At 45.4% G+C, this 24,836-nt stretch overlaps 1 protein-coding gene and 1 long non-coding RNA gene across 4 annotated transcripts in view; one reads left to right on the top strand and one right to left on the bottom strand.

Moving 5' to 3' along the window:
• The window catches only part of LOC137205213 (uncharacterized), a 26,392-nt gene extending 12,006 nt beyond the window's left edge, over positions 1–14,386 (bottom strand). For 2 of the 3 annotated variants that reach the window (XR_010934052.1, XR_010934050.1), the window contains exons 1-3: positions 13,893–14,386; positions 11,733–11,780; positions 10,237–10,401 (exon numbers count right to left, since the gene is read on the bottom strand). This is a non-coding gene — a long non-coding RNA (uncharacterized lncRNA). Of the gene's footprint in view, positions 1–8,003; positions 9,308–10,236; positions 10,402–11,732; positions 11,781–13,892 lie in introns of those variants that run through there. The other variant, XR_010934051.1, reaches the window with a different exon arrangement.
• Positions 14,386–24,164, top strand: MCFD2 (multiple coagulation factor deficiency 2, ER cargo receptor complex subunit). Its single transcript, XM_067703058.1, has 4 exons — positions 14,386–14,528; positions 20,212–20,372; positions 21,143–21,302; positions 22,678–24,164. Exons 2-4 carry the CDS (start codon positions 20,224–20,226, stop codon positions 22,804–22,806), a joined length of 438 nt encoding a protein of 145 aa, XP_067559159.1. The 5' UTR covers positions 14,386–14,528; positions 20,212–20,223; the 3' UTR covers positions 22,807–24,164.
• Positions 24,165–24,836: the final 672 nt, after the last annotated feature.

The following is a 24,836-nucleotide window of genomic DNA, read 5'->3' on the forward strand; positions in this document are numbered from 1 at the left end:
AGAAAAATAAGACAAAGTACACAATAGCATTTTACAATGAACTCTCTCCTTAAACTTGGATGGGAGAAAGTTTATTAAAATCCTCTTGGCAATTCTGGTAATAAACCCAAAGGACGGCATCTAAAATGGACCTGCTTTAATCTCCTCTTCCCCCACTCTACCTCCAAACAGTAAAGATTGAGCCATCAATCAGTATAGAGAGGTTCATGTAAACACTCTGCATGGTTCTTTGCATGTAAGGCAGCCCCTAAAATCTAACATTCTTCCAGAAGGATCAGAAGGATTCAAACCTTTACCCTTTTCTGAAAAAGAATGCTCTGTCAAAAGAAGTCCCTTTAATTTTAACACATTCCTTTCATCCATGTCAAGGCTGGTGTGAGTGTACTGTTGACCCTGAGAACACTTATCCTAATTACTTACAAAGAACAGTGAAACAACTGATGACTAAGCAGAGGGTTTGAGCTAATGCTTGGAGTAAACACTGTGGCTGGGAAAACTCCAGAACAAGTAACTACCTCCGTTCATGCAGCGGCTGCGATGCTGGAAAGTAACGTATCAATTGAAGTTTTGTAAAATTAAATATTATTAGAAAAGCAGAAATGATCATCATAAGAAATGCCCTCTATATGAAGGGACTTTTATAATGTGAATAGTCATGCTGTAACCTATAGTTTATTGGGTTTGTTTAGCCAATGGCTTGTAAGGATCCTAGTTTCCTGAATCAATTCCCAGGGGCTCCAGCTCAACACTCACCTACTCTGTAAAGCCTTCCCCTTCCACCTGGGTTTTAGAATTCACTTTCATTCATCTCTGAACTCAATTTTAATATTGTCTGTGTCCTACATTTCCGCTCTTTTGGCTTTCAATATTCAATTCCTACAATCTCTCTCTCTTTTTTTTTTAACGAGGTACAATTTAATACATTTTAAAATGCTTCTGTTGCCTCGTCCTTCTTTTCTCTATTTCTATCATTGCGTTCTTCAGTATATTTATAATAATCAGAATTTCAGGTATAGGTCAACAGGTGTCACTATGATAAATAAAATTTTAAAAGTTTACCATTCTTTTAAAATTGATTATCAAAAGGTACAAACTTCCAGTTATAAGATAAATAAGTACTGGGGATGTAATGTACAACGTGATGTACAACTGCTGTATGTTATATGTGACAAGTTGTTAAGAGTTCTCATCACAAGAAAAAACATTTTTTATTTCTTTAATTTTGTATCTATATGGGGTGGTGTATGTTCTCTAAAGTTATAGTGATAATCATTTCATGGAATATGTTAAACGAAATCATTATGCTGTATACCTTAAACTTATACAGTGCTCTATGTCAATTATATCTCAATAAAACTGGAAGGAAAAAAATACTAAGTAGATAGGAAAAACTTTGATTAACTGCTTCATTCACGAGTCTATCCCTTCATTTATTGTTATTAAAACTGTGTGAGAGATTGGGTGGAAAAAAGAAAATAATTATTAATGTTACTTAGAGAAGATTAAACCGTAATGGTGGGAATCTGGGGGAAAGTCCGGAGAAAAGTCAGCATAGGAACTGGTTTGTGAATTGCCTTTTTCCACCAAGTAAGTCAGTTGATATAGTCAAGTTAATTTATTCTGAGCAGACATGTGTCAGCATTTTACTGAAAAACAAGCGCAGTGTACTGAACTGACCTGTATTTTAAAAAAGTACTGGAAGCTGATTGGAAGCAGCCCAGATCCCTAAGGGCCAGTTCACAGAAGGATCAGTTAGTTCAATGTCCAAGCTACTCCCAATTTGCCAAATGTGTGATTTACCAAAAACTTAACTCTTGAAAATATCCAATGAATATTCAGGTATTTTTTACGAGTATCACAGGGAATATGTGTTATTCAGGATAGTCTTCAAGATATTACTGTCACATATTCTAATTTAAAACATTTGTATTCAATATGTTCTATATTTTTCTTCGTGTATATGAATATATTCCATAAATATATTCACTTCTGTTTCTTTCAAAACACCTTAAAATGCTGGTAAAATAAATAAAGCTTTCTGTTCATTGGAAAGCTAAGCTCACAAGAAAGTAGGGAACATTCTCAGTGGTCACAAAACTAAGAGGGAGTTAAATTGTGGGGTAGGGGAGAGCGGGAGTCACATAAGGTGAGGCGGAGACCTCCCTGGGGTTTACTGTCTCAGGATCCAAGGATTTTGAGTTTTAATGGACATATAGCAACAGAAGAGGCCTTGGGTTAACAAGAATGAAGAGATAGACTCGATGCTTTCACATAAAGTTAGAACTCTGCAAGGGCTGTACCTTTGGTGAAAGCAGGTACCAGAAACAAAACTGCAGAAATGCACAAGGAAACAGAGAATCTCCTGGTTGAGCCTCTTGATTTGGTTAAAAAAATTTCCCCTGAGAATTTAAAATTATAGTCTGCCCTTACTCAGGTCTAGAGTTCAATCTTATACTACCTATAGAAACCAGGGACCCACAAGTTGAAAAATTAACTTAAAAATGGATACCAAGCAGATAGAAGCAAATATAAAATCTCTTTGAAAGGAATATACTCTCCACTAGGACCACACAGGATTCCCATAGACAAAACCCCACTAAAGATGAGCTCATCATCTAAACTTACAAAATGCAGGAGGAAATAATCACCATGAGTGAGAACTGAGAAATTCTGAGGAGGGAAGTGGTATGGACCTCGCCTAACATGGTAGCCTTGGCCTGGCATGAATATTCCACAGTTAAAATCTTCAAGTTGTCAGAAGAATCTGTCAGTGGCTGAAATTATTTCCTTTGTTTAGCCTAAGCAACCCGTTCAGGAGCACACTTCACAGACCAGACTCTGCTAGATGACAGCTAATCAATTCGCCTCCCCCCACCCAAACATCAAATGGAAAGAATCCAAAAACTTACTGTGCTTAGAGTGTCTGTAGTTTTTTCTTTTCTCTTATAAAGCCCCCCCCCCTTTTTTTTTTTTGCGGTACGCGGGCCTCTCACTGTTGGGGCCTCTCCCGTTGCGGAGCACAGGCTCCAGACCTGCAGGGTCAGCGGCCATGGCTCACGGGCCCAGCCGCTCCGCGGTATGTGGGATCTTCCCGGAACGGGGCACGAACCCGCATCCCCTGAATCGGTAGGTGGACTCTCAACCACTGCGCCACCAGGCAAGCCCTATAAAGCCCTTTTTGTTGACAACAGCCTAATGACTATTCTCCTTAAAATAAGCAAGTATATCATTTGCATGCAGATAACTAAATGTCTCTGAGGTACGCTTTCACAGAGGCAAAAAGAATAAACACAGCAGCAGGACGACACCGCTATAACTTCAGATAATATTGAACAGAATTACCAGACTATTACAAAACCAGGTTTGTTTGCCCCACTCTGCAACAAGCCAAACACTGAGACATGGAAGTCTGCAGCAGAGAAAGGGTTTATCCACGAGACAGCTAAGCGAGGAGATGGGAGAACAAGTCTCAGATCCGCCTCCCTAAAGGTGAGGGGCTTGGGATATTTACAGGATAAAGAAGCAGGGTGGTCTGAGGCATGGGGAAAGGGTGACGTAATCAGTGTTCTGCGCAGGTGTATCTGAGTTACATGCTTCTTCATGAGACACGTGTTCAGAAAATGGTGGCATTAGCATGATCTGATGATGGAGCTTTTGTCCCTCTGACAACAATAGGTTATCCATCCGACACTTGCACAGGCCCAGTTGAATGGTCAGTGTGCTTGGCCAGTTTGAACTGGGCAAGACTAACTCCATGTTCCTGAAAAACAACTTAAGAAACCATTACTGGGACTTCCCTGGTGGCGCAGTGGTTAAGAATCTGCTTGCCAATGCAGGAGACACAGGTTCGATTCCTGGTCTGGGAAGATGCCACATGCAACGGAGCAACTAAGCCCGTGCGCCACAACTACTGAGCCTGTGCTCTAGAGCCTATAAGCCACAACTACTGAGGTCGCGTGCTGCAACTACTGAAGCCTACGCACCTAGAGCCCATGCTGCGCAACAAGAGAAGCCAGTGCAATCAGAAGCCTGCACCCTGCAACCAAGAGTAGCCCCCGCTCGCCGCAACTAGAGAAAGCCCACACGCAGCAATGAAGACCCAAGGCAACCAAAAATGAAACAAAATTTTTAAAAATTAAAAAATTTTAATAATAAAAAAATAAAATAAGAAACCATTACTATAGCGACCCATATGTCAGAGGTTTTATCTGGAGGGGGTGGTTAAAGGAATATTATGATATATTGCCCAGGCTACAGTGAAGCTTGGAGGGTATGCAATTTGCAAGAACAATTAAGGCAAGCTTGATTAGTGAAGGCAGGTTACAAGTTATTATTTATTAAGCAAGTTATAGTTCAAGGATTCTAATTGATGACTGCCCTCAGTTTCAAGACTATTAAAAAGTATGCTTAAAATAATTAGACTTATCCCTAAGTATTTTACGTTTTGGGATGCTGTTGAAATGGTATTTTAAAAATTTCGTTTTCTACATGTTCATTGTTAACATACAGAAATAACATGGATTATTGTATATTGACCTGCAGCCTGTGGCCTTGCTAAATTTACTTAATAGTTCTATTGTAGATTCCTTAGAAGGATTTTCTATCTGCATGATCATGTTATCTGTGAGTAAAGACCATTTTCCTTTTTCCTTTCTCCTTTCCAATCTGTGTGGCTTTTATATATTTTTTTGCAGTGGCTTAAAGCTCTACTAAAATGGTCGATAGAAGTGCTGAAGGTGGACATCCTTGCTTTGTTCCTGATGTTAGGGGCAAAGTATTCGGTCTTCTGCTACAAGAACATTAACTGTGCGTTTTTGTTTTTTAATATTTATTTATTTATTTGGCTGCGCTGGGTCTTAGTTGTAGCACTCAGGATCTTTGTTGCCGCATGTGAGATCTTCCTCGTGGCATGCGGGATCTTTTCAGTTGTGGCATGCGGAATCTAGTTCCCTGACCAGGGATTGAAACTGGGCCCCCTGCATTGGGAACACGGAGTCTTAACCACTGGACCACCAGGGAAGTCCCAACTGTGGGTTTTTAATAGATGCCCTTTATCAGGTTGAGAGACTACTTTTCTGTTTCTAGCTTGCAGAACATTTTTATTATGAACAGGTATTGACTTTTGTCAAACACCTTTTTCCCCATCTTTTTAGATGAGCGTAAGATCGCTTTTCTTATGATAATGTATTTATTTCTTTATTTATATACTGAAGGAAAAGAGCTCGAACCTGAAGTTTTATGTACAACACAGCCAAATTTTCATTTCAATGAGAGAAAGTAATAAGAACATTCTCAGGCACACAAGGCCTCAGAAGTTTAACACACAAAAATCCACAATGAAAATACCTTTAAAAGAAGTGTTTATGTAAGAGAAACAAATCCAGGAGAACCTTCGAGAGATATGAGATGTCAGGGTGATCAAATATTTTGATAAATTTATTGCTGTTTAAAAAAATTAAAAAGCTAAGACTAAAGAAGAGAATGTTTATCCAAAATAACTAATGTCAAAAATTCCAGGGGCTTCCCTGGTGGCGCAGTGGTTAATAATCTGCCTGCCAATGCAGGGGACACGGGTTTGAGCCCTGGCCTGGGCAGATCCCACATGCCGTGGAGCAGCTAGGCCCGTCTGCCACAACTACTGAAGCCCGCGTGCCGTGCTCCGCAATAAGAAAAGCCACTGCAATGAGAAGCCCGTGCACCGCAACGAGGACCCAACGCAGCCAAAAATAGAAAAATAAATAAAATAAATTTATTAAAAAAAAAATTCCAAACAAGAACAACATGATGGGGGAGGAGAGGGAGACAAAAGGGGTATTAAAAAATGCTAATGCATTTGACTTGTTAGAAGGGAGGTACATATACTTAGAAGTTTAAGAAACCAACAGTTGTGGGAATTTTCGTCAGGAGTTAAGTGTTCTTTGATAATAGTCAGGGATGGAAGAAGTGGGGTCATTAAATACAGATGGGTATCATTCCCAGCACCCCAGTTTATAGTATAGCTGAAAAAGAACATCCCAAGAGAAGCCAAAATTCCAAACTTTTAGCACCATGTTTTGCCCTTATCAGAAATATGAATAAGAGACGGAGAAATACAAAACCCTACCCCACTGCCCAGATTAAGCAGGTTTTACTGACATCAGTATTTTGAATTGCCCCCTTTGTGGTTATCCTGAGGTTCTTATACCCTGGGACAATGCATCTTAGTAAGATTCAGGGTGGCATTTCATTGTTTAAAGGGGGGAGGGAACATGACTGTGAAAGGGACAAATGGTGTGATGTTCTAAGGCAGGTCCTTATCAGGCAGGTCAGTTTTCATGGAGTGCATAGAAAAATGGACAGGCTGGAAAGTAATCTCTAAAACTACCCGTGCCTGAGCACCCTTGGAATATCTGCATGGACCCTCTAGTACTCATGCTCTGTATGAACAGTGATGGGTCATTATGAATGAATGGAGAATTTTTAAAAAATTAATTTAAAAAGTCACCAGCCCAGAATTTAAAAATCTTGCCTCAAGCGAGTCAGTGCCTCTAAAAATGTCCTAAAAGATCTCTTTTGTCTTAGAGCTCCTGAACACAAGCAGCTAAAATCCGGACGCAGTGTCTGATACTGTGGTAATCTATATTATAACGTAAGATGAATTTACAAACTGTCAACTTAAAAAATGCACAATGGGCTTCCCTGGTGGCGCAGTGGTTGAGAGTCCGCCTGCCGATGCAGGGGACACAGGTTCATGCCCCGGTCCGGGAAGATCCCACATGCTGCGGAGCGGCTGGGCCCGTGAGCCATGGCCACTGAGCCTGCACGTCCGGAGCCTTGCAGAGCCGGTATATATATATATTAATTTTTCAGCCGGGAAATACCTATAGTCAAGCATACATCTTCGTAAAAGATTACTGCTAATGACAAAGAATAGATATCTATGTCTGGGAAGAGGCAAGAATTTGGGATCACTGAAATTCTTCCTCAAATGTGCGTCTTAATTATCTAGGGTCCCGTGTATCCAAAGCACAGACTGTCTCATCATGCTTTTCCCTTCGGGAATTCTGCTCAGGGTGCACCGCTGGTGGACAACTATAGTGGGTTACGACTTAACCCTTTGTATAAGGGGATGAGTGACACCCTTTGTTCTTTTTGTTTACAAAACGAATCCTGTCTCTTACGAGAAAGTTATGGCATTGATGAAGAACATATGGGACCTTGGGAATTAGGATGGGGGAATCTAGGTGGATTTCAATCTGAGTACCTGGCATTCCTAAAACTCACTGGGTCTCCCTTCCCAGTAGAGGCAGCTTCTTCCTTCCATCCTCTGATCCCTTGCTGGTACTCTCTATTAGCTGAGCCAGCAGGAAGCCAGCTGACAGGGAAGGCTAGGAAATGCAACCCACTGGGGTCAGCCTGCTTGTGATGCAGAACACAAGAGGGGAAGAGTGAGGAATGGCTCTGGAGGCAAATACGCCCAGGACAGGACACCCCTGTGCTTTCTGCATGTGCCACTGATGTCCAAAGTTCTGCCATGGCCTGTCTCTGTCAGGTGGATCTACTTTGCATCTTCCTCATCCCAGGTCTCATCTGGTGTGCTTTGCTCTCACACTAGCCCTCTTGGAGGGCTTTGGAAGTCTTGCCTCCTTTGGCTGAACCATGCTGGGGTTTGAGGGCTTGAGGGCTTGAGGATGCTCTCAGGCCCATCTTCCTAGACATCACTCTCAGAATTGCTTCTCCATTGTTCAGGTTCCATACTGGGCCCCACGGGGCTTGCCACCTCCTGGAAAACACCCAAGGGAGGGCTCCCCTGGTGGCGCAGTGGTTGGGAGTCCGCCTGCCGATGCAGGGGACACAGGTTTGTGCCCCGCTCTGGGAAGATCCCACATGCCGCGGAGCGGCTGGGCCCGTGAGCCATGGCCGCTGAGCCTCCGCGTCCGGAGCCTGTGCTCCGCAACGGGAGAGGCCCCAACAGTGAGAGGCCCGCGTACCACAAAAAAACAAACAAACAAAAACACCCAAGGGAAAGTGGGGACTCTACCCCGGTCTCCTCTCAAACCTAACCCAAGTCATGAGCCGTTGAACCAGCTTGGGATCATTTTTCAAGGGATTCTGCCCAAAAGAGTATCTCTTGGACAGCTGGGGAAAACCAGACATGGAGAGAGGACCACGAGCCTTCCAAAAGAGAGGTGCTACCCATGTCAGGGGGACTGCAGTGAGGGGTTCAGCAGGGGTTCAGCCACACAAAGGCACTCAGGATTAAACATCAGTCAGATGGAGTGGGGAGAGCAGAGCCGTAACAACTTCCTTATCCCCCTTACTCTCCAGTCCATTCCCCCACCCAACCCTAGTGTGGTCATAAACAGCAGCTAGCGAGATGGGGAAGAGTTGGTGATTGAGAGAGAGGAACTTGCTATTTTATTAGACAACTTTCTGTTCTACTTTTTTCTAGCCACATCCATGTGTAACTTAGATGCAAAAATTTTTTAAATTAAAATTCATGAAATGTACATTAACCATTGTATATAATCAAATAATTATGCAGACCGTACCACTCTAAATGAACAATCTCCAATTTCAACTGAGCCTTCAACTCAGGCCAGGAAGTCTTCTATCTCCTTTAGGCAGCTTGCTTTCCCAGATACACAATGATGATTTCAAACTCTGACCCACTCAATCTACCTGCCCTTCCCCCAATCACGGCTCTCTCAGAAAATAGCCATGCCTCCCACATTTCAGGCTAACACCCATCTGGGCTTTGTATCCATTCTCTCCTGCCTCCTCAATAACCTTGTTCTTTCAGTTTTGTCCATTCTGCTCTTTACAGTGTCATTTTTGCTGGCTCCTTCCCAAAAGGATTTAAACATGCACAAGGCCTTCCACCTTAAAGACAACACTTCTGGATCCTGTGTCCCCCTCTAACTACTTTCCTTTCCCTCACAGCCAAGCATGAGAGGCTTGCCCATACTTGCCGTACCCAGTCTTTCCCACCAGCCACTCACCACCCACTGTACGCTGGCTGCTGCCCAGCACTCCACGTAAACTGCTCTCTGAGCCCCCAGTGACCTCACGCTGGTAAATCCAGTTCACACCTGAGTCCACATCTTGCTGGACCTCTGTATCACGTGAGAATGCTTTGGATTGCAAGTAACTGTCTTCGAGTGGCTTAAACAAATAGGAGTTTTCTGCACATAACAGGATATCTGGAAGTAAGCAACTGCTGGTGTTGGTTCAGTGGCCCACAGTGTTAGGGCAGCCTTTCTAAATTCTCTCCCACTTCCGTCCATGATTGAGGATGACTGCTGAGATGGTACGTCCCCATTCAGGGCTGGAGGAAGGGAAAAGGTCTGCACCCGTCACTTGTCTCTTTTATCAGAAAAGCAAGATTTCCCAAGTTCCCCTTCTGTCTCATTGCCCAGAACTATGTTACCTAGCCATCTCGCTGCAGAAAAGATGGGGAAGTGAGTGTTTAACGTTTTTTAGCCTTCATTGTGGAGACAGACAAGAGAGAAGGGTGTTGAAAATGGAAACTGGGCTACCACCGACTCAAACTCATCCGCGTTGGCCCGGTGTAGCTCTTTGGTTACCTGAAACCCATGCGCATCCCTCTTTCTCACATACACATCTGACATGCGGGGAGCTCACTCCATAGAGGAGGTAATCCTAAAGTCCCAGCCAGCTCCTACATACAGCTGGGAGTCCAGGTACTCTGTGTACTGTGCAGGCCCCTTTCAGGTCCAGATGTGGCTTCTCATGGTTGGATGATTTAAGCTAAGACAAGTTCATTTTCCGCTAAAATGAGAAAGATGGGACGTACCAAGTGTTGGAGAGAATGGGGACCAATAGAACTCTTGCTGGAGTGTAAACTGACACAGCCACTTGGAAAACCTTTTGGCACTACCTAATATAGCTGAACATCTGCATTCCCAGGAGCCAGCAGTTCTACTCCTAGGCTAATACCTGACAGAGACCTGAACAGTTGTGCAAGAAAAGACATGTTCTACAATGTTGAAGTAGCATAATTTATAACAACCTAAAATTGGAAACCACCCAGATATCCACTGACAGTAGAAGGGAAAAGAGAATAGCATACAGAGATGAGAATGCTCAAAATCTACACACTATGAATGAATCTCAACATAATGTTGAGTAAAAGAAGCCATAGATAAAAGAGTAGGTACTGTGTGATTCCATTTACAGAAAATACAGAAACAGGTAAAACTGCTCTGTGGTATTAGAAGTCAGGATAGCAATTACCTTTTAGAAAGAGGGTGGTGCTTGGAAGGGAGCACAAGCGGGTCTCCTAGGGTGTTGGTAATGCTCTGTTTCTTGATCTGGGTGCTGGTTATATGGGGGTGTTCAATTTCCGAAAATTTATTGAGCTGTATGCTTTTCTGTATGGGTACTTTTGTGTATACTATTCTGAAATAATAGAAAAAAAACCATATATTTACATATATGCCCCTGGTTCCTGGCACAGAGCTTCTAAAACACTTGTAATTTCACAAGTGATAAGAAGCATCTTTCGTTCTAATACTTGGCCTTTGACGCTGGTTCCAAATCCTTTGGAATTTCCTTGGTGATAGGCGTGTCCTTTGTTCTAATACGGTGACCCTTGGGGGGCCCCTGGATGGCTTCAGGATGGGTCTGATCACCATAAAGACCAAATCATGATTAGACACTTTGAGCTTTTAGCGCTACCCACTATCCTCCAAGAAGCGGAGAGGGACTGGAGATTGAGTTAATGATCAATTACGCCTATGTGAGGAAGCCTCCATGAAAATCCCAATAGTACAGGGTTGGAGAGCTTCTGGGTTGGTGGAACACATCCACGTGTCTGCAGGATGGGGCACCCCAGCTCCAAAGGGACAGAGGCTCCTGTGCTTGGGACCCTTCCAGACCTCACCCTATGTATTTCTTCATCTGACCGTTCATCTGTACCTGTTATGATATCCTGTGTTATATAATAAACTGGTAGATGTAAGTGTTTCCCTGAGCTCTGTGAGCTGTTCTAGCAAGTGATCAAATCCCAGGAGGGAGTCATGGGAGCCTTCAATTTGTAAAGTCGGACAGAAGTCATGGGTAACCTGGGGACCTACTAATTGTGCTTGGCATCTGAAGTGGGTGGCAGTCTTATGGGGCTGAGCCCTTTACTTGTGGGGATTGTACTAACTTCAGTTAGTGTCAGAATTGAATTGCACTGTAGGACACTCAGCTGGTGTTGTAAGGAATTGCTTGGTGTGGGGAAAACCACACATCTGCTGTCAAAAGTATTGTGTGTGTGAGTAAAGGGAAACAGAAGTGTGTTTTTTCTAAACAATCGTGCATCAATAAAATGTAAAAAAACAAAACCAAACAAAAAATACAGGGAAACACATTCAATGCACAATGTGAAAAAATAATAAATACTTCCTTTCAGAAAAAAAGAATGGAAAAATACGTAGTATCCCCCAGTCAGTGGCAGTGTATTAAGTTCTTGTTGGGAAATCTGGCAGCCCTTCCCTTGTTTAAACAGGAACAGACCAATATTGACCAGGCTTGAGATTTTAGGGACACATGATTGCCTCAATCATTTGTTAGGCTTCTGGTCAATTCCATACATGAGTAATCACAATCAAATAACTTATCTAGGGAGTCTTTAAATGGTTTTCTAATGAAAGATTATATTTTCCCCCCAAATAATTAATATATTTACTTGGTTTTTTAAAAATTAAAGCCAAACAAAAAGATATAAAATGAGGTCTTATTCTTACCTCTGTTCTCTTTCATTAGTTTCTTGTGTATACCTCAAATGTTTCTTTCTGCAAAACAAGCAAAGCCAACTATTAGAATATTTAAGTCTTCTAGGGGCTGGTATCTGTGTGCTTAATTGCAGTGGAGACAATTCAAAACACAGCAGGTACAGAAGCCACCTATAGTCCATCTTTGCTACCTTGGGCCTCCATCTTCTCTCCTGATAAAGCTGCCTCTCCCCTGTCTCCATTTGTGCTGGCTTCAGCTTGGGTATTTAAAGAAAATTATTTATTTCAACCCAGCAAGTCTCCAAATTGTGGGACTCAGCTAATTTAGGTTGTAAACTGCAGGTAAGCTGTTCCTTTCCCACCAAGGCCTTATTTTCTTTAATCTCTGCTTTCCAATCAGTTAGCTCTAATCTGGATTTGCCACTCTCTTGAAGGACTTTGCTGAAAGCTACTTAAAAAAGGAAAAAAAAAAAAAAGCCAACAGTCATGAATGTTCTGTATTGTTCCTGAGATTTCTCCTGCAATACAACTTTGGTTGGCATGTGGGTTTTTCCCAAGGTCCAGCAAGTGATAGCAGTTCAACAGTTTAACTACTGCTTAACATGTAGGTCACCAACTTTCCATTTGGAATAGAGTCTTTACCACTGGCTACCTTAACCTTCTGTTAGCCAATTTCACGTTTTAGTATCTGGTTTTTTTTGTGTCCTACTTCTGGTACCAAGTTATTTGCCTGTTAGGAATGGGTTCAGCTACAAGTTATAGAACGCTCACCTATAAGTGGCTTAAACAATTGACTCACGGACTAAAATGGGGCAAGAATGAAGGTAGGTAGCAGATGATAGTTTCCTGGATGTCAATTATACCTCAATAAAGTTGAGGGGGCAAAAAGGATGGCTCCTCGAGTTTGGCTTGAACAACTAAATGGATGGCAGTGATAGTCACTAAAATGGGAAAAACAGAGAGGTACACGTTTGGGGGTGAAAATGAATATTTTGGTGGGCCAAGTTAAATTTGCGATGCCAGTTAGACACTCGTGTGGATATGTCAAGTAAGCAGTTGTTTAGAGGAGTGAGGACTTACAGGCAGAGGCCATTGTTAGAGATCTACCTTTTGGAGTCATCTGCTTGCAAATGGCAGCTAAAGCCATACGACCAGATGAAATCACAGAAGGACAGTGGGTAGGGAGACAAAGAAGGGGACTAAGGATAGAACAGTAAGCACTCTGATATTTACAGGTTGAGCAGAAGATGAGAAGTCAGTGAAAAGAACCCAAGAAAGAATAGTCAGTGAGGTAGGAGGAGGACCAAGAGTACATGGCATCAGAAAACAAGAGAAGAACGTGTTTCAAAGTGGGGATAGCTGACTGAGGAATAGTACTGAGAGGGCAAGTAAAAACAGAGGAGAAGCACCACTGAATTTGCATGGAGATTGTAGTTTCAGCAGTGTAGCGGGGAAGAAACCAGAGCAAGATTATATGATCGTGGGGATGGGCTATTAGAGGGGGAGTAATTGGTGATTCGAGAGAGGACAGAGGATAAGAGCCATAGAAAAAGTGTAGGCGTTGGTTAAACAGAATGAGAATGCTTTATCCATCAGACACTGAGCTTGTTGAAGGAAGAGATCATATCTTGTTTGTATTTGTTTCTCTGGTAACTCCTAGCACAGTGCCTGGTACCTAGAAGGTACTCAAGAAATGTTATTGAATTAATGAATAAATGAGCAAATGGTAGAATGGATGCATGGCAGAGGGAGGGCTGAAAAATGAACTAGATCTATAACTAACTCAAACTTCAGGGGAAGGAAAGGGGAAGGAGCCTGGAATTAATAGGGTTTCTTCTATCCTACAAAGCCTCTGCTCTCTTGCCACACGGTCAGGGAAGGGAGGAAATAAAGATTTCTGAATTTCACTGGAAAAACGGTGCCTTCTCTGGGCTATTAAGCTATTAAGTGATTCTTGATCCTAGACCATGTTTTCACCATCCATGTTTATTTCTTCATTCTGCCAACACATAAAAAGATAGGAAGCCCGGGTGCCTTGTTCTCCCAGTTCCCAGACACCCGACATGGTCCTCTCAACCAAGTCCCTGCATCTTCTTCAGTCCCTGGCTGAGACTCCGGCAGTTTCATATTTCCTGGGGTTATTTGGAATTTTTCCTTAGAGATGCATCTTACCTATCTAAGGATCAGTATATCCGAAGTACACAAAGTTTCCTGTTTTCCTCCATCCTGAATTCCCCTCGGAGCACACTGTTGGTGGTCAATTGCAGTGGCTAATGGCTTGATCCTTGTAGAACTGGAATGGCACGCAACATTTTTTTCCTTTACGCTATTATCTTTCTTCCCAACTTGCAGTCAGAGGAACCCAGGAACCTGTAAATGTGGAGGTGGAGGTGGAGTTGGAGCTGAAAGCCAGTTTTGACACCCGCTGCATCCGCTTTCGCCACCTTAGGTCCTCGCCCTACTACGTCCCTGGGGGCTTCCGGGGTTGCCTAGCAACCTGCGGGGGCTCTGGGGGTTCAGGTGGCCCAACCGAGTATCGCCCTCGGGAAAGTAGGCAGAAGAAACGCCTCCGCCCAGCCCTTACTGGGCCTGAGCCCGTTACACGCGGAATCCGCCCAGCAGCCCGGCGCCGGGCAGGGGCGGGGCCCGCGGCGCCAATGGGCGGGCGGAAGGGGTGCGCGTGCGCACAGCGGGACGGGGGGGTGGGGCGGGGCCGAGAAAAAGCGTTCTGAGGACGGGTGCTGGTGAGGCTCACGCCGTAGGGCTTCGTGTCCGGAGAAAGCTGTTTGGCAACTGCTAGCTGCGAGGGTGAGTGAACCAGGGAGCAGCCGCAATCTGGCTGCGGCCTGTGAGGCCTGTGACCCGACCTTGGAGGAGGAAGTCCGTGGGACGGCATTCAGGGGTCCGCAGCGGGGCGGGATCCCGGCGTCCCTTTGGGGGTCTCGGGGCTTCTGGCTTAGGTTGGGAGGCAGGAGCGGCCTGGGTGAGGGTATCGGACCCCAAGTCGGTCCGGGAAGCTAGCGGACTAGGAGCAGAGCCTCTCCCCCGGGGCAGATGGGCCCGATCAGGGCCAATCTCTGCCCTCTTGGAGACCTGCCGTGGACCTGCGCGCTGGCCTGAGTCGTAGCTCTCCATCTGCTCCTGTACCCCATCTCTCTCTGGGGGAGACAATAAACAGGTCCTGTCGGGCGGGCGAGCTTGGCCAGGCCGTGCCAGGGGAGTGGGGAGGCAGGGGGAGCTTGTATTCCTCTCTAGTATTCCCTGTCTGGGCATGGCACCGCCATCCACCCAGTTGCCCAAGCAGAAACCTGGGCATCATTCTCACCTCCTACACTCTTTACCCACCCACATCGATTTCATCACAAATCTCTCTGGGATACACCCACTTCTCCATGCCCAGTTCCTCTGCTCTAGCTAGTTCAGGCCACCTTCATCTTTCCCTTGGACTACTCAGTAGCCTCCTGACTGGTCCCTGTATCCCTTCTCCATCCTCTGTAGTTTGTTATGTAGTGGAAAGCCAGAGTGATGGTCTTAAAACAGAAATCTGATCACGTCACCAGACCCCTCTCCCCATTCCCTTATCGCCCTTCCGTGGATTCCCATTGCTCTTATAACCTCTTGAACAGGGCTTACAAGGCCCTTCGTGACCTGTCCTCTTTTTACTTTAACTCATCCATCTCCACTATACTGTGTCTTCAACCATATTGAAAGCTTTTTATTTCCCAGATTGGATCAAGTTCCTTCTAGGCTTAGGTGTTTGTTACATTATGTTCCCTCTACCTGAGATGCTGTCCTTTAGCACCTTGAAAAAAAAAATCATCCTTCATGCATTAACCCAGGTGTGGGTTGGGGCTTCTGTGGTACCCCAGGGCTGTTGCGTGAACTGGTCTTTCTTTTCCAGCAGGCTGTAATCTGTGTGACAGGAGCCTGTCTGGTTCACAGCCCTTTCCTTAGAACCTTGTGCAGCACCAAGCTGTTAATGAAGAGTGTTAGCTAAATGTATAAATGAAGCATGGCAGCTCCCTGGGCTCCCCAAATGAACAAAGAGATCAAGTTATTAAATGCCTGCTTTTTCAGAACCAGTTCTCAATCCCCAACCCATGTAGAGCTTTCTTTGCCTAGGAACCTGGTTCTTTTCTTGCTTTCAGTCCAGGACCATGGTAGTTTTAAATGGGGAAATGCCAGTCAGGTTTTTCTTTGGCATCACCTCTGGCTACAGGATGTGTGGCTGCTTTGAGGTTGATTCTCAGCTGAGGGCCCCAGCAGGAGAGGAAAGTGGCTAGCAGCTGCTGTGGTTTTTATGGGAGGAAGGCTCGCTGCAAACTCTTAGGTGTTGGTAAGACACAATGAGCGTGGGCCTGGCCAAACCGCTGGTGGGACGGCTCCAAAGGGAAGGTTTTTTTTGTTTTTTTATTTTGCGGTACGCGGGCCTCTCACTGCTGTGGCCTCTCCCGTTGTGGAGCACAGGCTCCGGACGCGCAGGCTCAGCGGCCATGGCTCACGGGCCCAGCCGCTCCGCGGCATGTGGGATCCTCCCAGACCGGGGCACGAACCCGCGTCCCCTGCATTGGCAGGCGGACTCTCAACATCTGCGCCACCAGGGAAGCCCAGTTATTTTTTTTAGTGTAGTCAGATCCTCTGTGATAGGGAACAACACACCTAGGTTGCAGGATCCACTGCCCTGATTCAGAGTGAAGGTGTGCTATGCCAGGTCAGCTCAGCACTTGGTAATAAATTCACTAGGGTAAAGGAGAAGCAGAGAAAATAGGTTCCCTGTCTTCAGAGAGGGAGAGAAAAGAGAAAAACAAACGGAGCACAATATGTGACCATATGTTAAGGCCAAGTGAGTGTGAGAGACTGCAAACTGAGGTCAGAGGAGGGAACAGTCGGTCTTGGCTGGGAGAACACAGAGGTGACATTTGAATTGGGCCTGGAAGGAACAGGGAGGACGGACAGGTGGAAACAGTGGGAACAAATGCTCTGGGACTGGAAGAGGCTGCTGGAGCTGTGAGGGAAGCCCAGTTACAGTCAGGGCACTGCGGGAGCTCCCTACCATCAGTGGTCTAGCGCTTCTTCCCAGGAATGACGCTTCTCCTTGTGAAAGGTGTCTCAATGGTTGTGTTCCACTCTCTCAGAAATCTCTCCTCTGGATTTTTCTCCAGCCTAGCCTTTAATTTCTCAGAGGCCAGTGAGCCCAGGAACTCCTGGGGCTTATCTGCCAAGCTCTTTGCTTATGGCCTTGAGCTAAGTAGTTGGATGATGCAACTTGTTCTTGCGGTGGAAGGGACTTGCTAATGTTTCCTTTTCAATGTGAGTGGTTTAATTTGTTAAGTGGCAGTCAGATTCCCTGTGCTCCTGTAGCACTTGTAGGTGGGAGTTTCTCTTCGGTGTTTGTAGATTTGTCTTTTGTTGTGGTCTAATGGTTAGAAACCTGCCACAGCAGACCAAAATGGGCTAAGTCCAAAATGTATGGTTCTTGACCTTTATCCTGTCTCCTATGAAGAGGGGATAATTTGGACTCAAGCACTGGGTTGCTTCTTGGTGTTATTTAAATAGAACCTCTCCCCCGCCTACCCCACCCCTATCTGATATACTAAGTATCCAACCACATAGTTATAGGAAACGGTGCCATGGGTCCGATGACCACTCAGCTTTTCTATCTGATAGATGCCTCCGAAGCTAAGTTTCATCCTCAGTTACATTGACATCAGAACTTGGCAGCGTTATCTGTGAAGGTGGTAATCGCCCCCAGCTCCCGAGGACCGTGGCACACAGGCTGAGAATCACCAGCATCTGAGCAGGCACTGTGCCCAGTGCTGGGGATGTGGACGCAGTCCCCGGCCTCACAGAGCCCAGTTCCACAGGGGGTACTGAGAGGTAATCAGGCACGTTCAAGGTCGTGTGCACAGCTGTTGTCAGCGATGGACAGGACCCTTCTGAAGGGAATCACTTAGGAGCATATGGGAAGAATGCCTAAGCCAGACTTGGAATTGAAGAAGGCTTGCTGGAGAAAGAGACATCTAATGCATATGAATCTGAAAGACTTGGGAGGAGCTGGCTTCCCCCTCTGGTCCCTCTTGTCCCAGAACTCTATGGTGTGTGGTCAGAACAAGTTGTTCTGCTCTAGTTGGGGCAGTCTCTGCTGAGAGTAACTTGAGACCTTGTTTTCTGGTACCAGGTACAGTGACAGTGGCCTCATCAGGGTCTGGACACTTTTATTTGGTAAGATTGGGATGTAGTTTCTGGCTGCTCCTGAATTATTTTGTAGAGATGAGACTTAACTGGAATCCCCCTTTATATTCCATCCATATAGTCTGGAACAAAATTATGGGCTGAATTGCATTAAATACATATTTGTAAAGACAAAACATGTTTATAGTAGAAATTTTAGAAGCAATAGAAAAGTAAAGAGAAGAAAAATCAAAATCACTCCTGGGGACTTCCCCTGTGGTCCAGTGGTTAAGACTCCGAGCTTCCACTGCAGGGGGCGTGGGTTAGATCCCTGGTCGGGGAACTAAGATCCCACATGGCATGGGCAAAAAAAATAATAATAATAATAATCACTCCTAATCTCATAATTCAGAAAATAATCTTTGTTAATAGTTTTTAGTCATTGTCCTGTGTATGAGAAATATACATACATTGTTTTGGTTTTTACAAAAATGAATTCTTCTTTTTTTTTTTTTGACTGTACCACACGGCTTGTGGGATCAAAGTTCCCCAACCGGGGGTTGAATCAGGCCCACAGCTGTGAAAGCACTGAGTCCTAACCACTGGACTGCCAGGGAATTCCCCAAAAATGAATTATTCTTTACAGATTTTTGTAGCCTGCTCTTTTTCTCTTGGTATATATTGAATATCTTTTTCTGTTTCTGTTATGAATTATGACGATTGCATTATGATGTCCCTATTCAGTTGTGAGACTAGATGCTTCTTTTTATACCCTAGAAGTTATACATCCCAGTGACCATTGTCTCCTTCGGGAGGATACTGCTGATATCCAGTAAAGTGGGTTTGGGAAATTTTCTTAAACATTGTGGGGATGGCATTCTCCCAGGGTCCTACCCTACACAGAGCCTTTCAGGACGGGTGAGAGGGGCTGTAACACCTCAGTGGAGGTGGCGACGGCTTCAGAGCTGAGCCCTCTGTGGCATGTGCGAGGGTCTGACTGGTACCTTATGCTTTCTCTTCGCTGCTCTAGGTTTTTTGGCTGCAGCTGGCCCCTTAGAAATCACTGGCCCTTATTATCCAGGGAAGTGAATGTGTGAGTCAGGTGTTTCCTTTGTGTTGTATGGAGATCTCCTGGCTATCCTTCACCTTCCTTTTTGAGGTCAGTCTGTAAGCCCCTGGAAAGACCAGGACTTTCTGTTTAACAGCAGTTAGTAAAGGCCTGAGCCTTGGTGGGGATACGGATGGGAACAAAGCACTCCTGCCCTCGGGGAGCTTGCTGTGTAGCCAGTTGTGTCTTCTTGTTGACCACGATTCCAAGTCTAGCTAAACCCCAGAAGTACTTGACGGAGCCTAATTCCTATGGAACTCTCCTCTCCAGCGCTCTTTCACCTGGTTCAGTTACTTGCCTCCGTCACAGCCCTGGGAGGTGGACAAGGCAAGGGTTAACGTCCTCTTTTCCGTGTCCACCACTGCGGGCCTTGATCTGACCCGCCCCGTTGCTTCCCTCAACCCCCATCCCTGGACTCATTCCACCTAATACCTTCCCTGCTGTGCTGCCAGCTGAGCCACTGTGAAACCAAGCTCTGATCTCGTCTCCCATTCATGAACCCTCAGTGGCTCCCATGTATCCCCAGGAAACTTCAGCCCCCTTGGCCTAGCGGGCAAAACCACATCCAGCACGGCCTGGTCAACCTCTGCAGCCTGTTGTCTACCGTTCCGTCTATTTCATACCCTCTAAGCTCCAGCCTGACTCAACCACTCGGAATTTCTCTCCCACTTGTCTGCACCTGCCCCTCTGCTCGCACCTTCCCTTCGTCCTTCAGTCCCTCCACATCCACTGTGTGCCCATCCATCCGGGCCCTGCTGAAGTATCCCCAGGTCTGTTAACCTTCTCTGGCTTTCCCTCGCCCAAAGGAAACTTCTTCCTCTGAACTCTCAGAGGGTTTAATCTTTCTTTAGTACACCTCACTTTGTGCCTTGATTCGTGCTCTCAGTAGGAAGTATTTCTCTCGCCAGACTGTAAGCTGCTTGTAGGCAGAAATACTCTCCAAATCCCTGTAAGCTGTCACCAAGTTGCTTGGCGTTCCAAAGGGGCTTCAGGAAATGTCATGGACCTGCCCTCCCGTTAGAGTGATGGGGACCTGGAGAGCGCAAGGTCACCCTGCAGTCTGGCGTCAGAGCTGTCCTGGGCCCAGGCCTCCTCTTTCCCAGGCTTGCTTCTTCACCCAGGTTCCCAGGAGCGCGCTGTGTCAAGTCGTGAAAGAACCTCAGTTCAGTTCTGGTGTTCTCACCTTCATCTTCTGTGTTCCCCACCTCCCAGGTACCGGTGACCATGAGATCTCTGCAGCCACTCAGAACCCCCTTCCTGTGCGCCCTGCTCTGGGCCTTTTGTGCCCTGGGTGCCAGGGCCGAGGAGCCCGGGGCCAGCTTCTCCCATCCCGGCAGCGTGGGCCTGGATAAGAGCACAGTGCATGACCAAGAGTACGTATTCAGCCGGGGCTGTGGTCCAGGGGCCTCCCCACCTGCAGCTGCAGCCAGCTACAAAGGCACGCGCTGCCCAACTTTCCTTCTACTATTTGTGCGACCCCTTAACATTTTCCAAGGATGATATTTATTCCTTATGGCCACCTGTAAGTCAGGTATTCTTTTTTCACCATCATATCACAGATGGAGGATCTGGAGGCCCAAAAGGGATAAATGACTTGCCTGAATTCATTGTTTCTCTCTTTCACCACACACACACACACACACACACACACACACACACACACACACACACACACACACACACACACACACACACAGTTGCAGAGAGTCCAAAATAGAGCTAAGGTTTCTTGCTTCTGACAAGACCTTTTTCTTTTGTATTGGCGTGTTCAAACATTGAATCATTTGTTGCCACTTTTGCCCTGGGCCAGTTAGCCTCACACATTATACTCTGTTATCCTTAAATTGGTTTAAGAAAAAAAAATTAATAGCTCCCCCAAATGCTATAACAATATTCTAATAATAAAAAGGAAAAACACCCATAATCTTGCCAGCATAACAAATGAACTATTTGATTTTCTTTTCCCCTGCTCCTTTCAGGGCCTCGCCTGTATCTGTCTTCCCTGAGTGTGGTCTGCCACTGTTGATGTTTGTTTTTCTGGGATGGATGAACTTTAAGATCTTGAACGTTTCAGAGTCCTTAAGGTTTTGGTAGGATCCCAGCATCGCCACCAAGTGGTCTGAGTCTCACTGTTGGTCTTTAGGCATATCATGGAGCATCTAGAAGGTGTCGTCAACAAACCAGAGGCAGAGATGTCCCCACAAGAACTGCAGCTCCATTATTTCAAAATGCATGATTATGACGGCAATAATTTGCTTGACGGCCTAGAACTCTCCACAGCCATCACTCATGTCCATAAGGAGGTAGGTCAGGCAATGGCTCAGTAGACAGCAGCTTGGAAGAGCCTCCCTCCGGTAACTCAGTCCCCGAACTTGATGACCTCCCCCGTCCTTGTGCAACACTATTGCTGCTTCTCCTTTTTCTGCTCACCCTCTGTTCTGCCTCTTTTCCTGTTCAGCGGTCCTTCTCATACAGGGTGACGGGCTGAGGCAGAAGCCCCAGAGCTTTCCTTTTATCTTTAGCAAGTGCTGCTGGCATTTCTGCTGCACGCCAGCATCTGAGAACCAGCTAAAAGACAGACCACATTCCAAATGCAGAACAGGGGAGAAGTTATCTCATTTGGGAAGAATGGCGAGTCAGGGGACCAAGGGCTCAAGGGATTTGGTGATAATTGAGGGTTTGGGTGATACAGTACAGTGCTCGTAGTTTACAAAGCACTTTCCAGCAGGTTAGAGATCTCGTCTGATCCCTGCAGTAGCCTGGGAGCAGGAAGGGGCAGGCCTTGTTATTGCCCCCAGTTTGAGAGGTAAGGAAGCTGAAGTTCAGATCTTACGTCTCCAGATCTAATGTCTGTCCCACTGTGCCACACTGTAATCTCTAGAGAGCAGGAGAGGCAAAGTTGGGGAGGGCGTGTGCTCGCACGGCTGCGAGCTGAGCCTGGCGGGGTTTGCTTTGAAGGCTGCGGGGAGCGCTAGGGCTCGCACGGGAGGCTGGCATGACGAGCGCAGGGTCTGCTATGGGAGGCATACGGGCGGACGCCAGGCAGAGGGACTGGGGTCCAGCAGCCCTGGCAGGCGAGGATGCTGGTGGCGGCAGGAGAGGGAAGGGGGACGTGGGAGAGGAGGCAGGGGAAGAATCAGCTGAGGACGTGAACAGCAGTAGCTCAGCGCTCAGCCCTGTGAGCAGAAATGCCTTCGCCTCAAAGATGATGATGAGGTCTACTGGTCGGCAGTGCCTTCTTCGTCTTGTTCTGACCTTGAGATGTTGTCTAGCGTGGACTGTTTCCACTTTAGCAGAGCTGACCCTCAGGAGGGCCTGGGCTGTGAGCTTTTCTCTAGGATGGGGCTGCGGGTCCTGGAATCTCTGAAGCTCAGAATTCTGTGTGGACCCAGCTTTCTACAATGAACACGTATGACTTTTGTAATGAGAAAAGAATGGAAAGTAATTTTTAAAACAAATAAGCGAGTGCTTACTTTGATTGTATCGTCCTTTTAACTGCCAAAAATCATTTCTAAATTGGATTATTATGAATTGAGTCTGGATCTGATATGTGGTTTGTGGATTCCTGGACGTAGAAATACTACATCTGAAGGAGTTTATTGACATTTTATTTTGGACATTAACCAAGCGCTTCCAGTAAAAGATGCCGCTCATCCTTGTCTAATTTGTACCTTGTAGGAAGGGAATGAACAGACACCAATGAACGAAGATGAACTGATCAACTTAATAGATGGTGTTTTGAGAGACGATGACAAGAACAATGACGGATACATTGACTATGCCGAGTTCGCAAAATCACTGCAGTAGACACGATGTGGCCACCTCCCAGTTAGATGCAAATGTGAACCGTTATAATGTGATCAGACACTTTCGGTAATGCAAAATAACTCATTTCCAAAATACTGCTACGGTATTTTGAACCTGTAGCAGCTGGTTACACTGGGGTGAGAAAGAGAAATCAAGAGAAATCAAAAAGCAGAGAAATGGGACATACTGTAGTCCCCAAGTACTATTAAATCTCTTATTGGACAAGGGCTTGATTAAAGAATCCTTTTAAGAATATTGGATAATTGGAGCTGAGCACTCAGGAACTAGACTGGAGAATGCTGCCAGGCTCTTGGTTTTAATTCATGCTACCTGAAGAGTAAGACAAGCTCTTGCTAACTGGACACACTTTTCAGCAACTGAAGGAATGGAGTGAATGCCACATGTTTTCCCTGGTGGGTCCTGTCTTCAGGAAACATGGTCAGTATTCTGTAAAGTTCCCCTGGCCTAAATGATTACTTGTTCTGGCCAAGGGAGTATTTATTAGGCTATTTCAAAGCCACAGCATCTATTTCGAAGAATGTCAAATAGTTCAGCGAGCCACAGAGTCTAAGATTCTGTATCTCCTGGCACTTTGGAAACAGCACACCACTGACCTAAGAGATTCACCGTTTTCAGTTTTTCAATATTTTATAAAACTACTGCCACATCCTTATGCTTTCTTTTATGTCTTCTTCAACCTAGGAGAGACCTCGAGTCTAAAAGTGTTCTCTACTTCTCATCATTAGCAAATGTTACAGCTTTCTAAATATTTGTATTTAACTCTTGTTTCTAGGGTTCTGGTTCGCAGTTTAGAAGCTCTTAGGAATAAAAGGACTTTATCCCTTCTGCTTGATACAGCAGGGGTGAGCTACTAGCTGGGCTAGCGTAAGAGAGACGTGTAAAGATTGTTCACCAAGCACAGTGATTAACCCAATGCAAGTTAGATTTAGAAAGAATGTTGTTTAAATTACCTCTTCTAGCCTGAATACGTGAATTCTTTCAGATCAGGAAAGATTAGAAAAAGAAGCCTGAAAACTCTTAACATTGTGAATAGTAATTGAAAACAAGCAGCGGCAGCAGGTTATAATTTGGTTTATGGGATGTGACGCATGTGCTGTGATAGGAAACCTGAAATGATGGTTGAATGGGAAACAAACTGCATACAATTTGCTGTAAGATATATAGAGACTTATTTTCTGTACCAAAGTATTCTTTCAAGAAAAATAAGTATTTGTAAAAATGGTTTCGTGTCAAGTATTTGTGCAATCAGAGCTGAATTGTAAACTATTCTTGCAAAGTCTAGTATTTTGAAAGATTTATATAATGAATTCTGGATATATGACGAATAAAACCGATGAGCAGTTGATTTTGTCCACATAGGCTGCTTCTCCTACCACACGAAGGGTCGGTTGGTTTAATGCAGAAGTTTACACGTGCCTTCTCCATCCCAGGTGCTGGGGCCCACCCCGGCGCTACCCTGTTCCTTTCTGCAGGGGTAGATTCCCAGGATTCACAGTCACTTTCCCCTTTTAGGCATTTTTTCCTCTGAATGAAATCACTTTTTTGGACCTTCCTTCTCTGGCCAAGTTCAGATTATGACTGCATTCTCTAGCTTAGGAGAATACAAGGTTTTCTCCTTGAGTCTGGTGACTGGTTTTTCTTTGCCAGAAAATTTAATTAGATAGTGTTATCGAAAGGCTCCCTGGCCCAAGCAAAAAGCACAGTCTTCCCTGGCTTTTTGGGAACGACGCTTTGTTCTGCCAATGGAAAAGTGAGCAAAGGAAGAAATTACCATTGCCTCCCCCCCAGACCCACCCCCTGCCCGAAACCCCTTCTTCATCCAGAGCTGCCCTTCCGGATGGACCTAGAGAGCAGGCTCGCGGTTGAAAGGACCTCGCACTGTTGGCAGCTAGGGAGTGAGGCAGCTGGGGAGCAAGAAGCCGATTCTTACAAGGTAGAGTCGCCCAGACCAGACACCTCTTTCCTCCTCCGCAGCTGGCTGCTATCTGAAATTATTCCATGCTGGCCTC

This window comes from Pseudorca crassidens, chromosome 14 (genome assembly GCF_039906515.1).
Source record: "Pseudorca crassidens isolate mPseCra1 chromosome 14, mPseCra1.hap1, whole genome shotgun sequence".
Taxonomy (NCBI): domain Eukaryota; kingdom Metazoa; phylum Chordata; class Mammalia; order Artiodactyla; family Delphinidae; genus Pseudorca; species Pseudorca crassidens.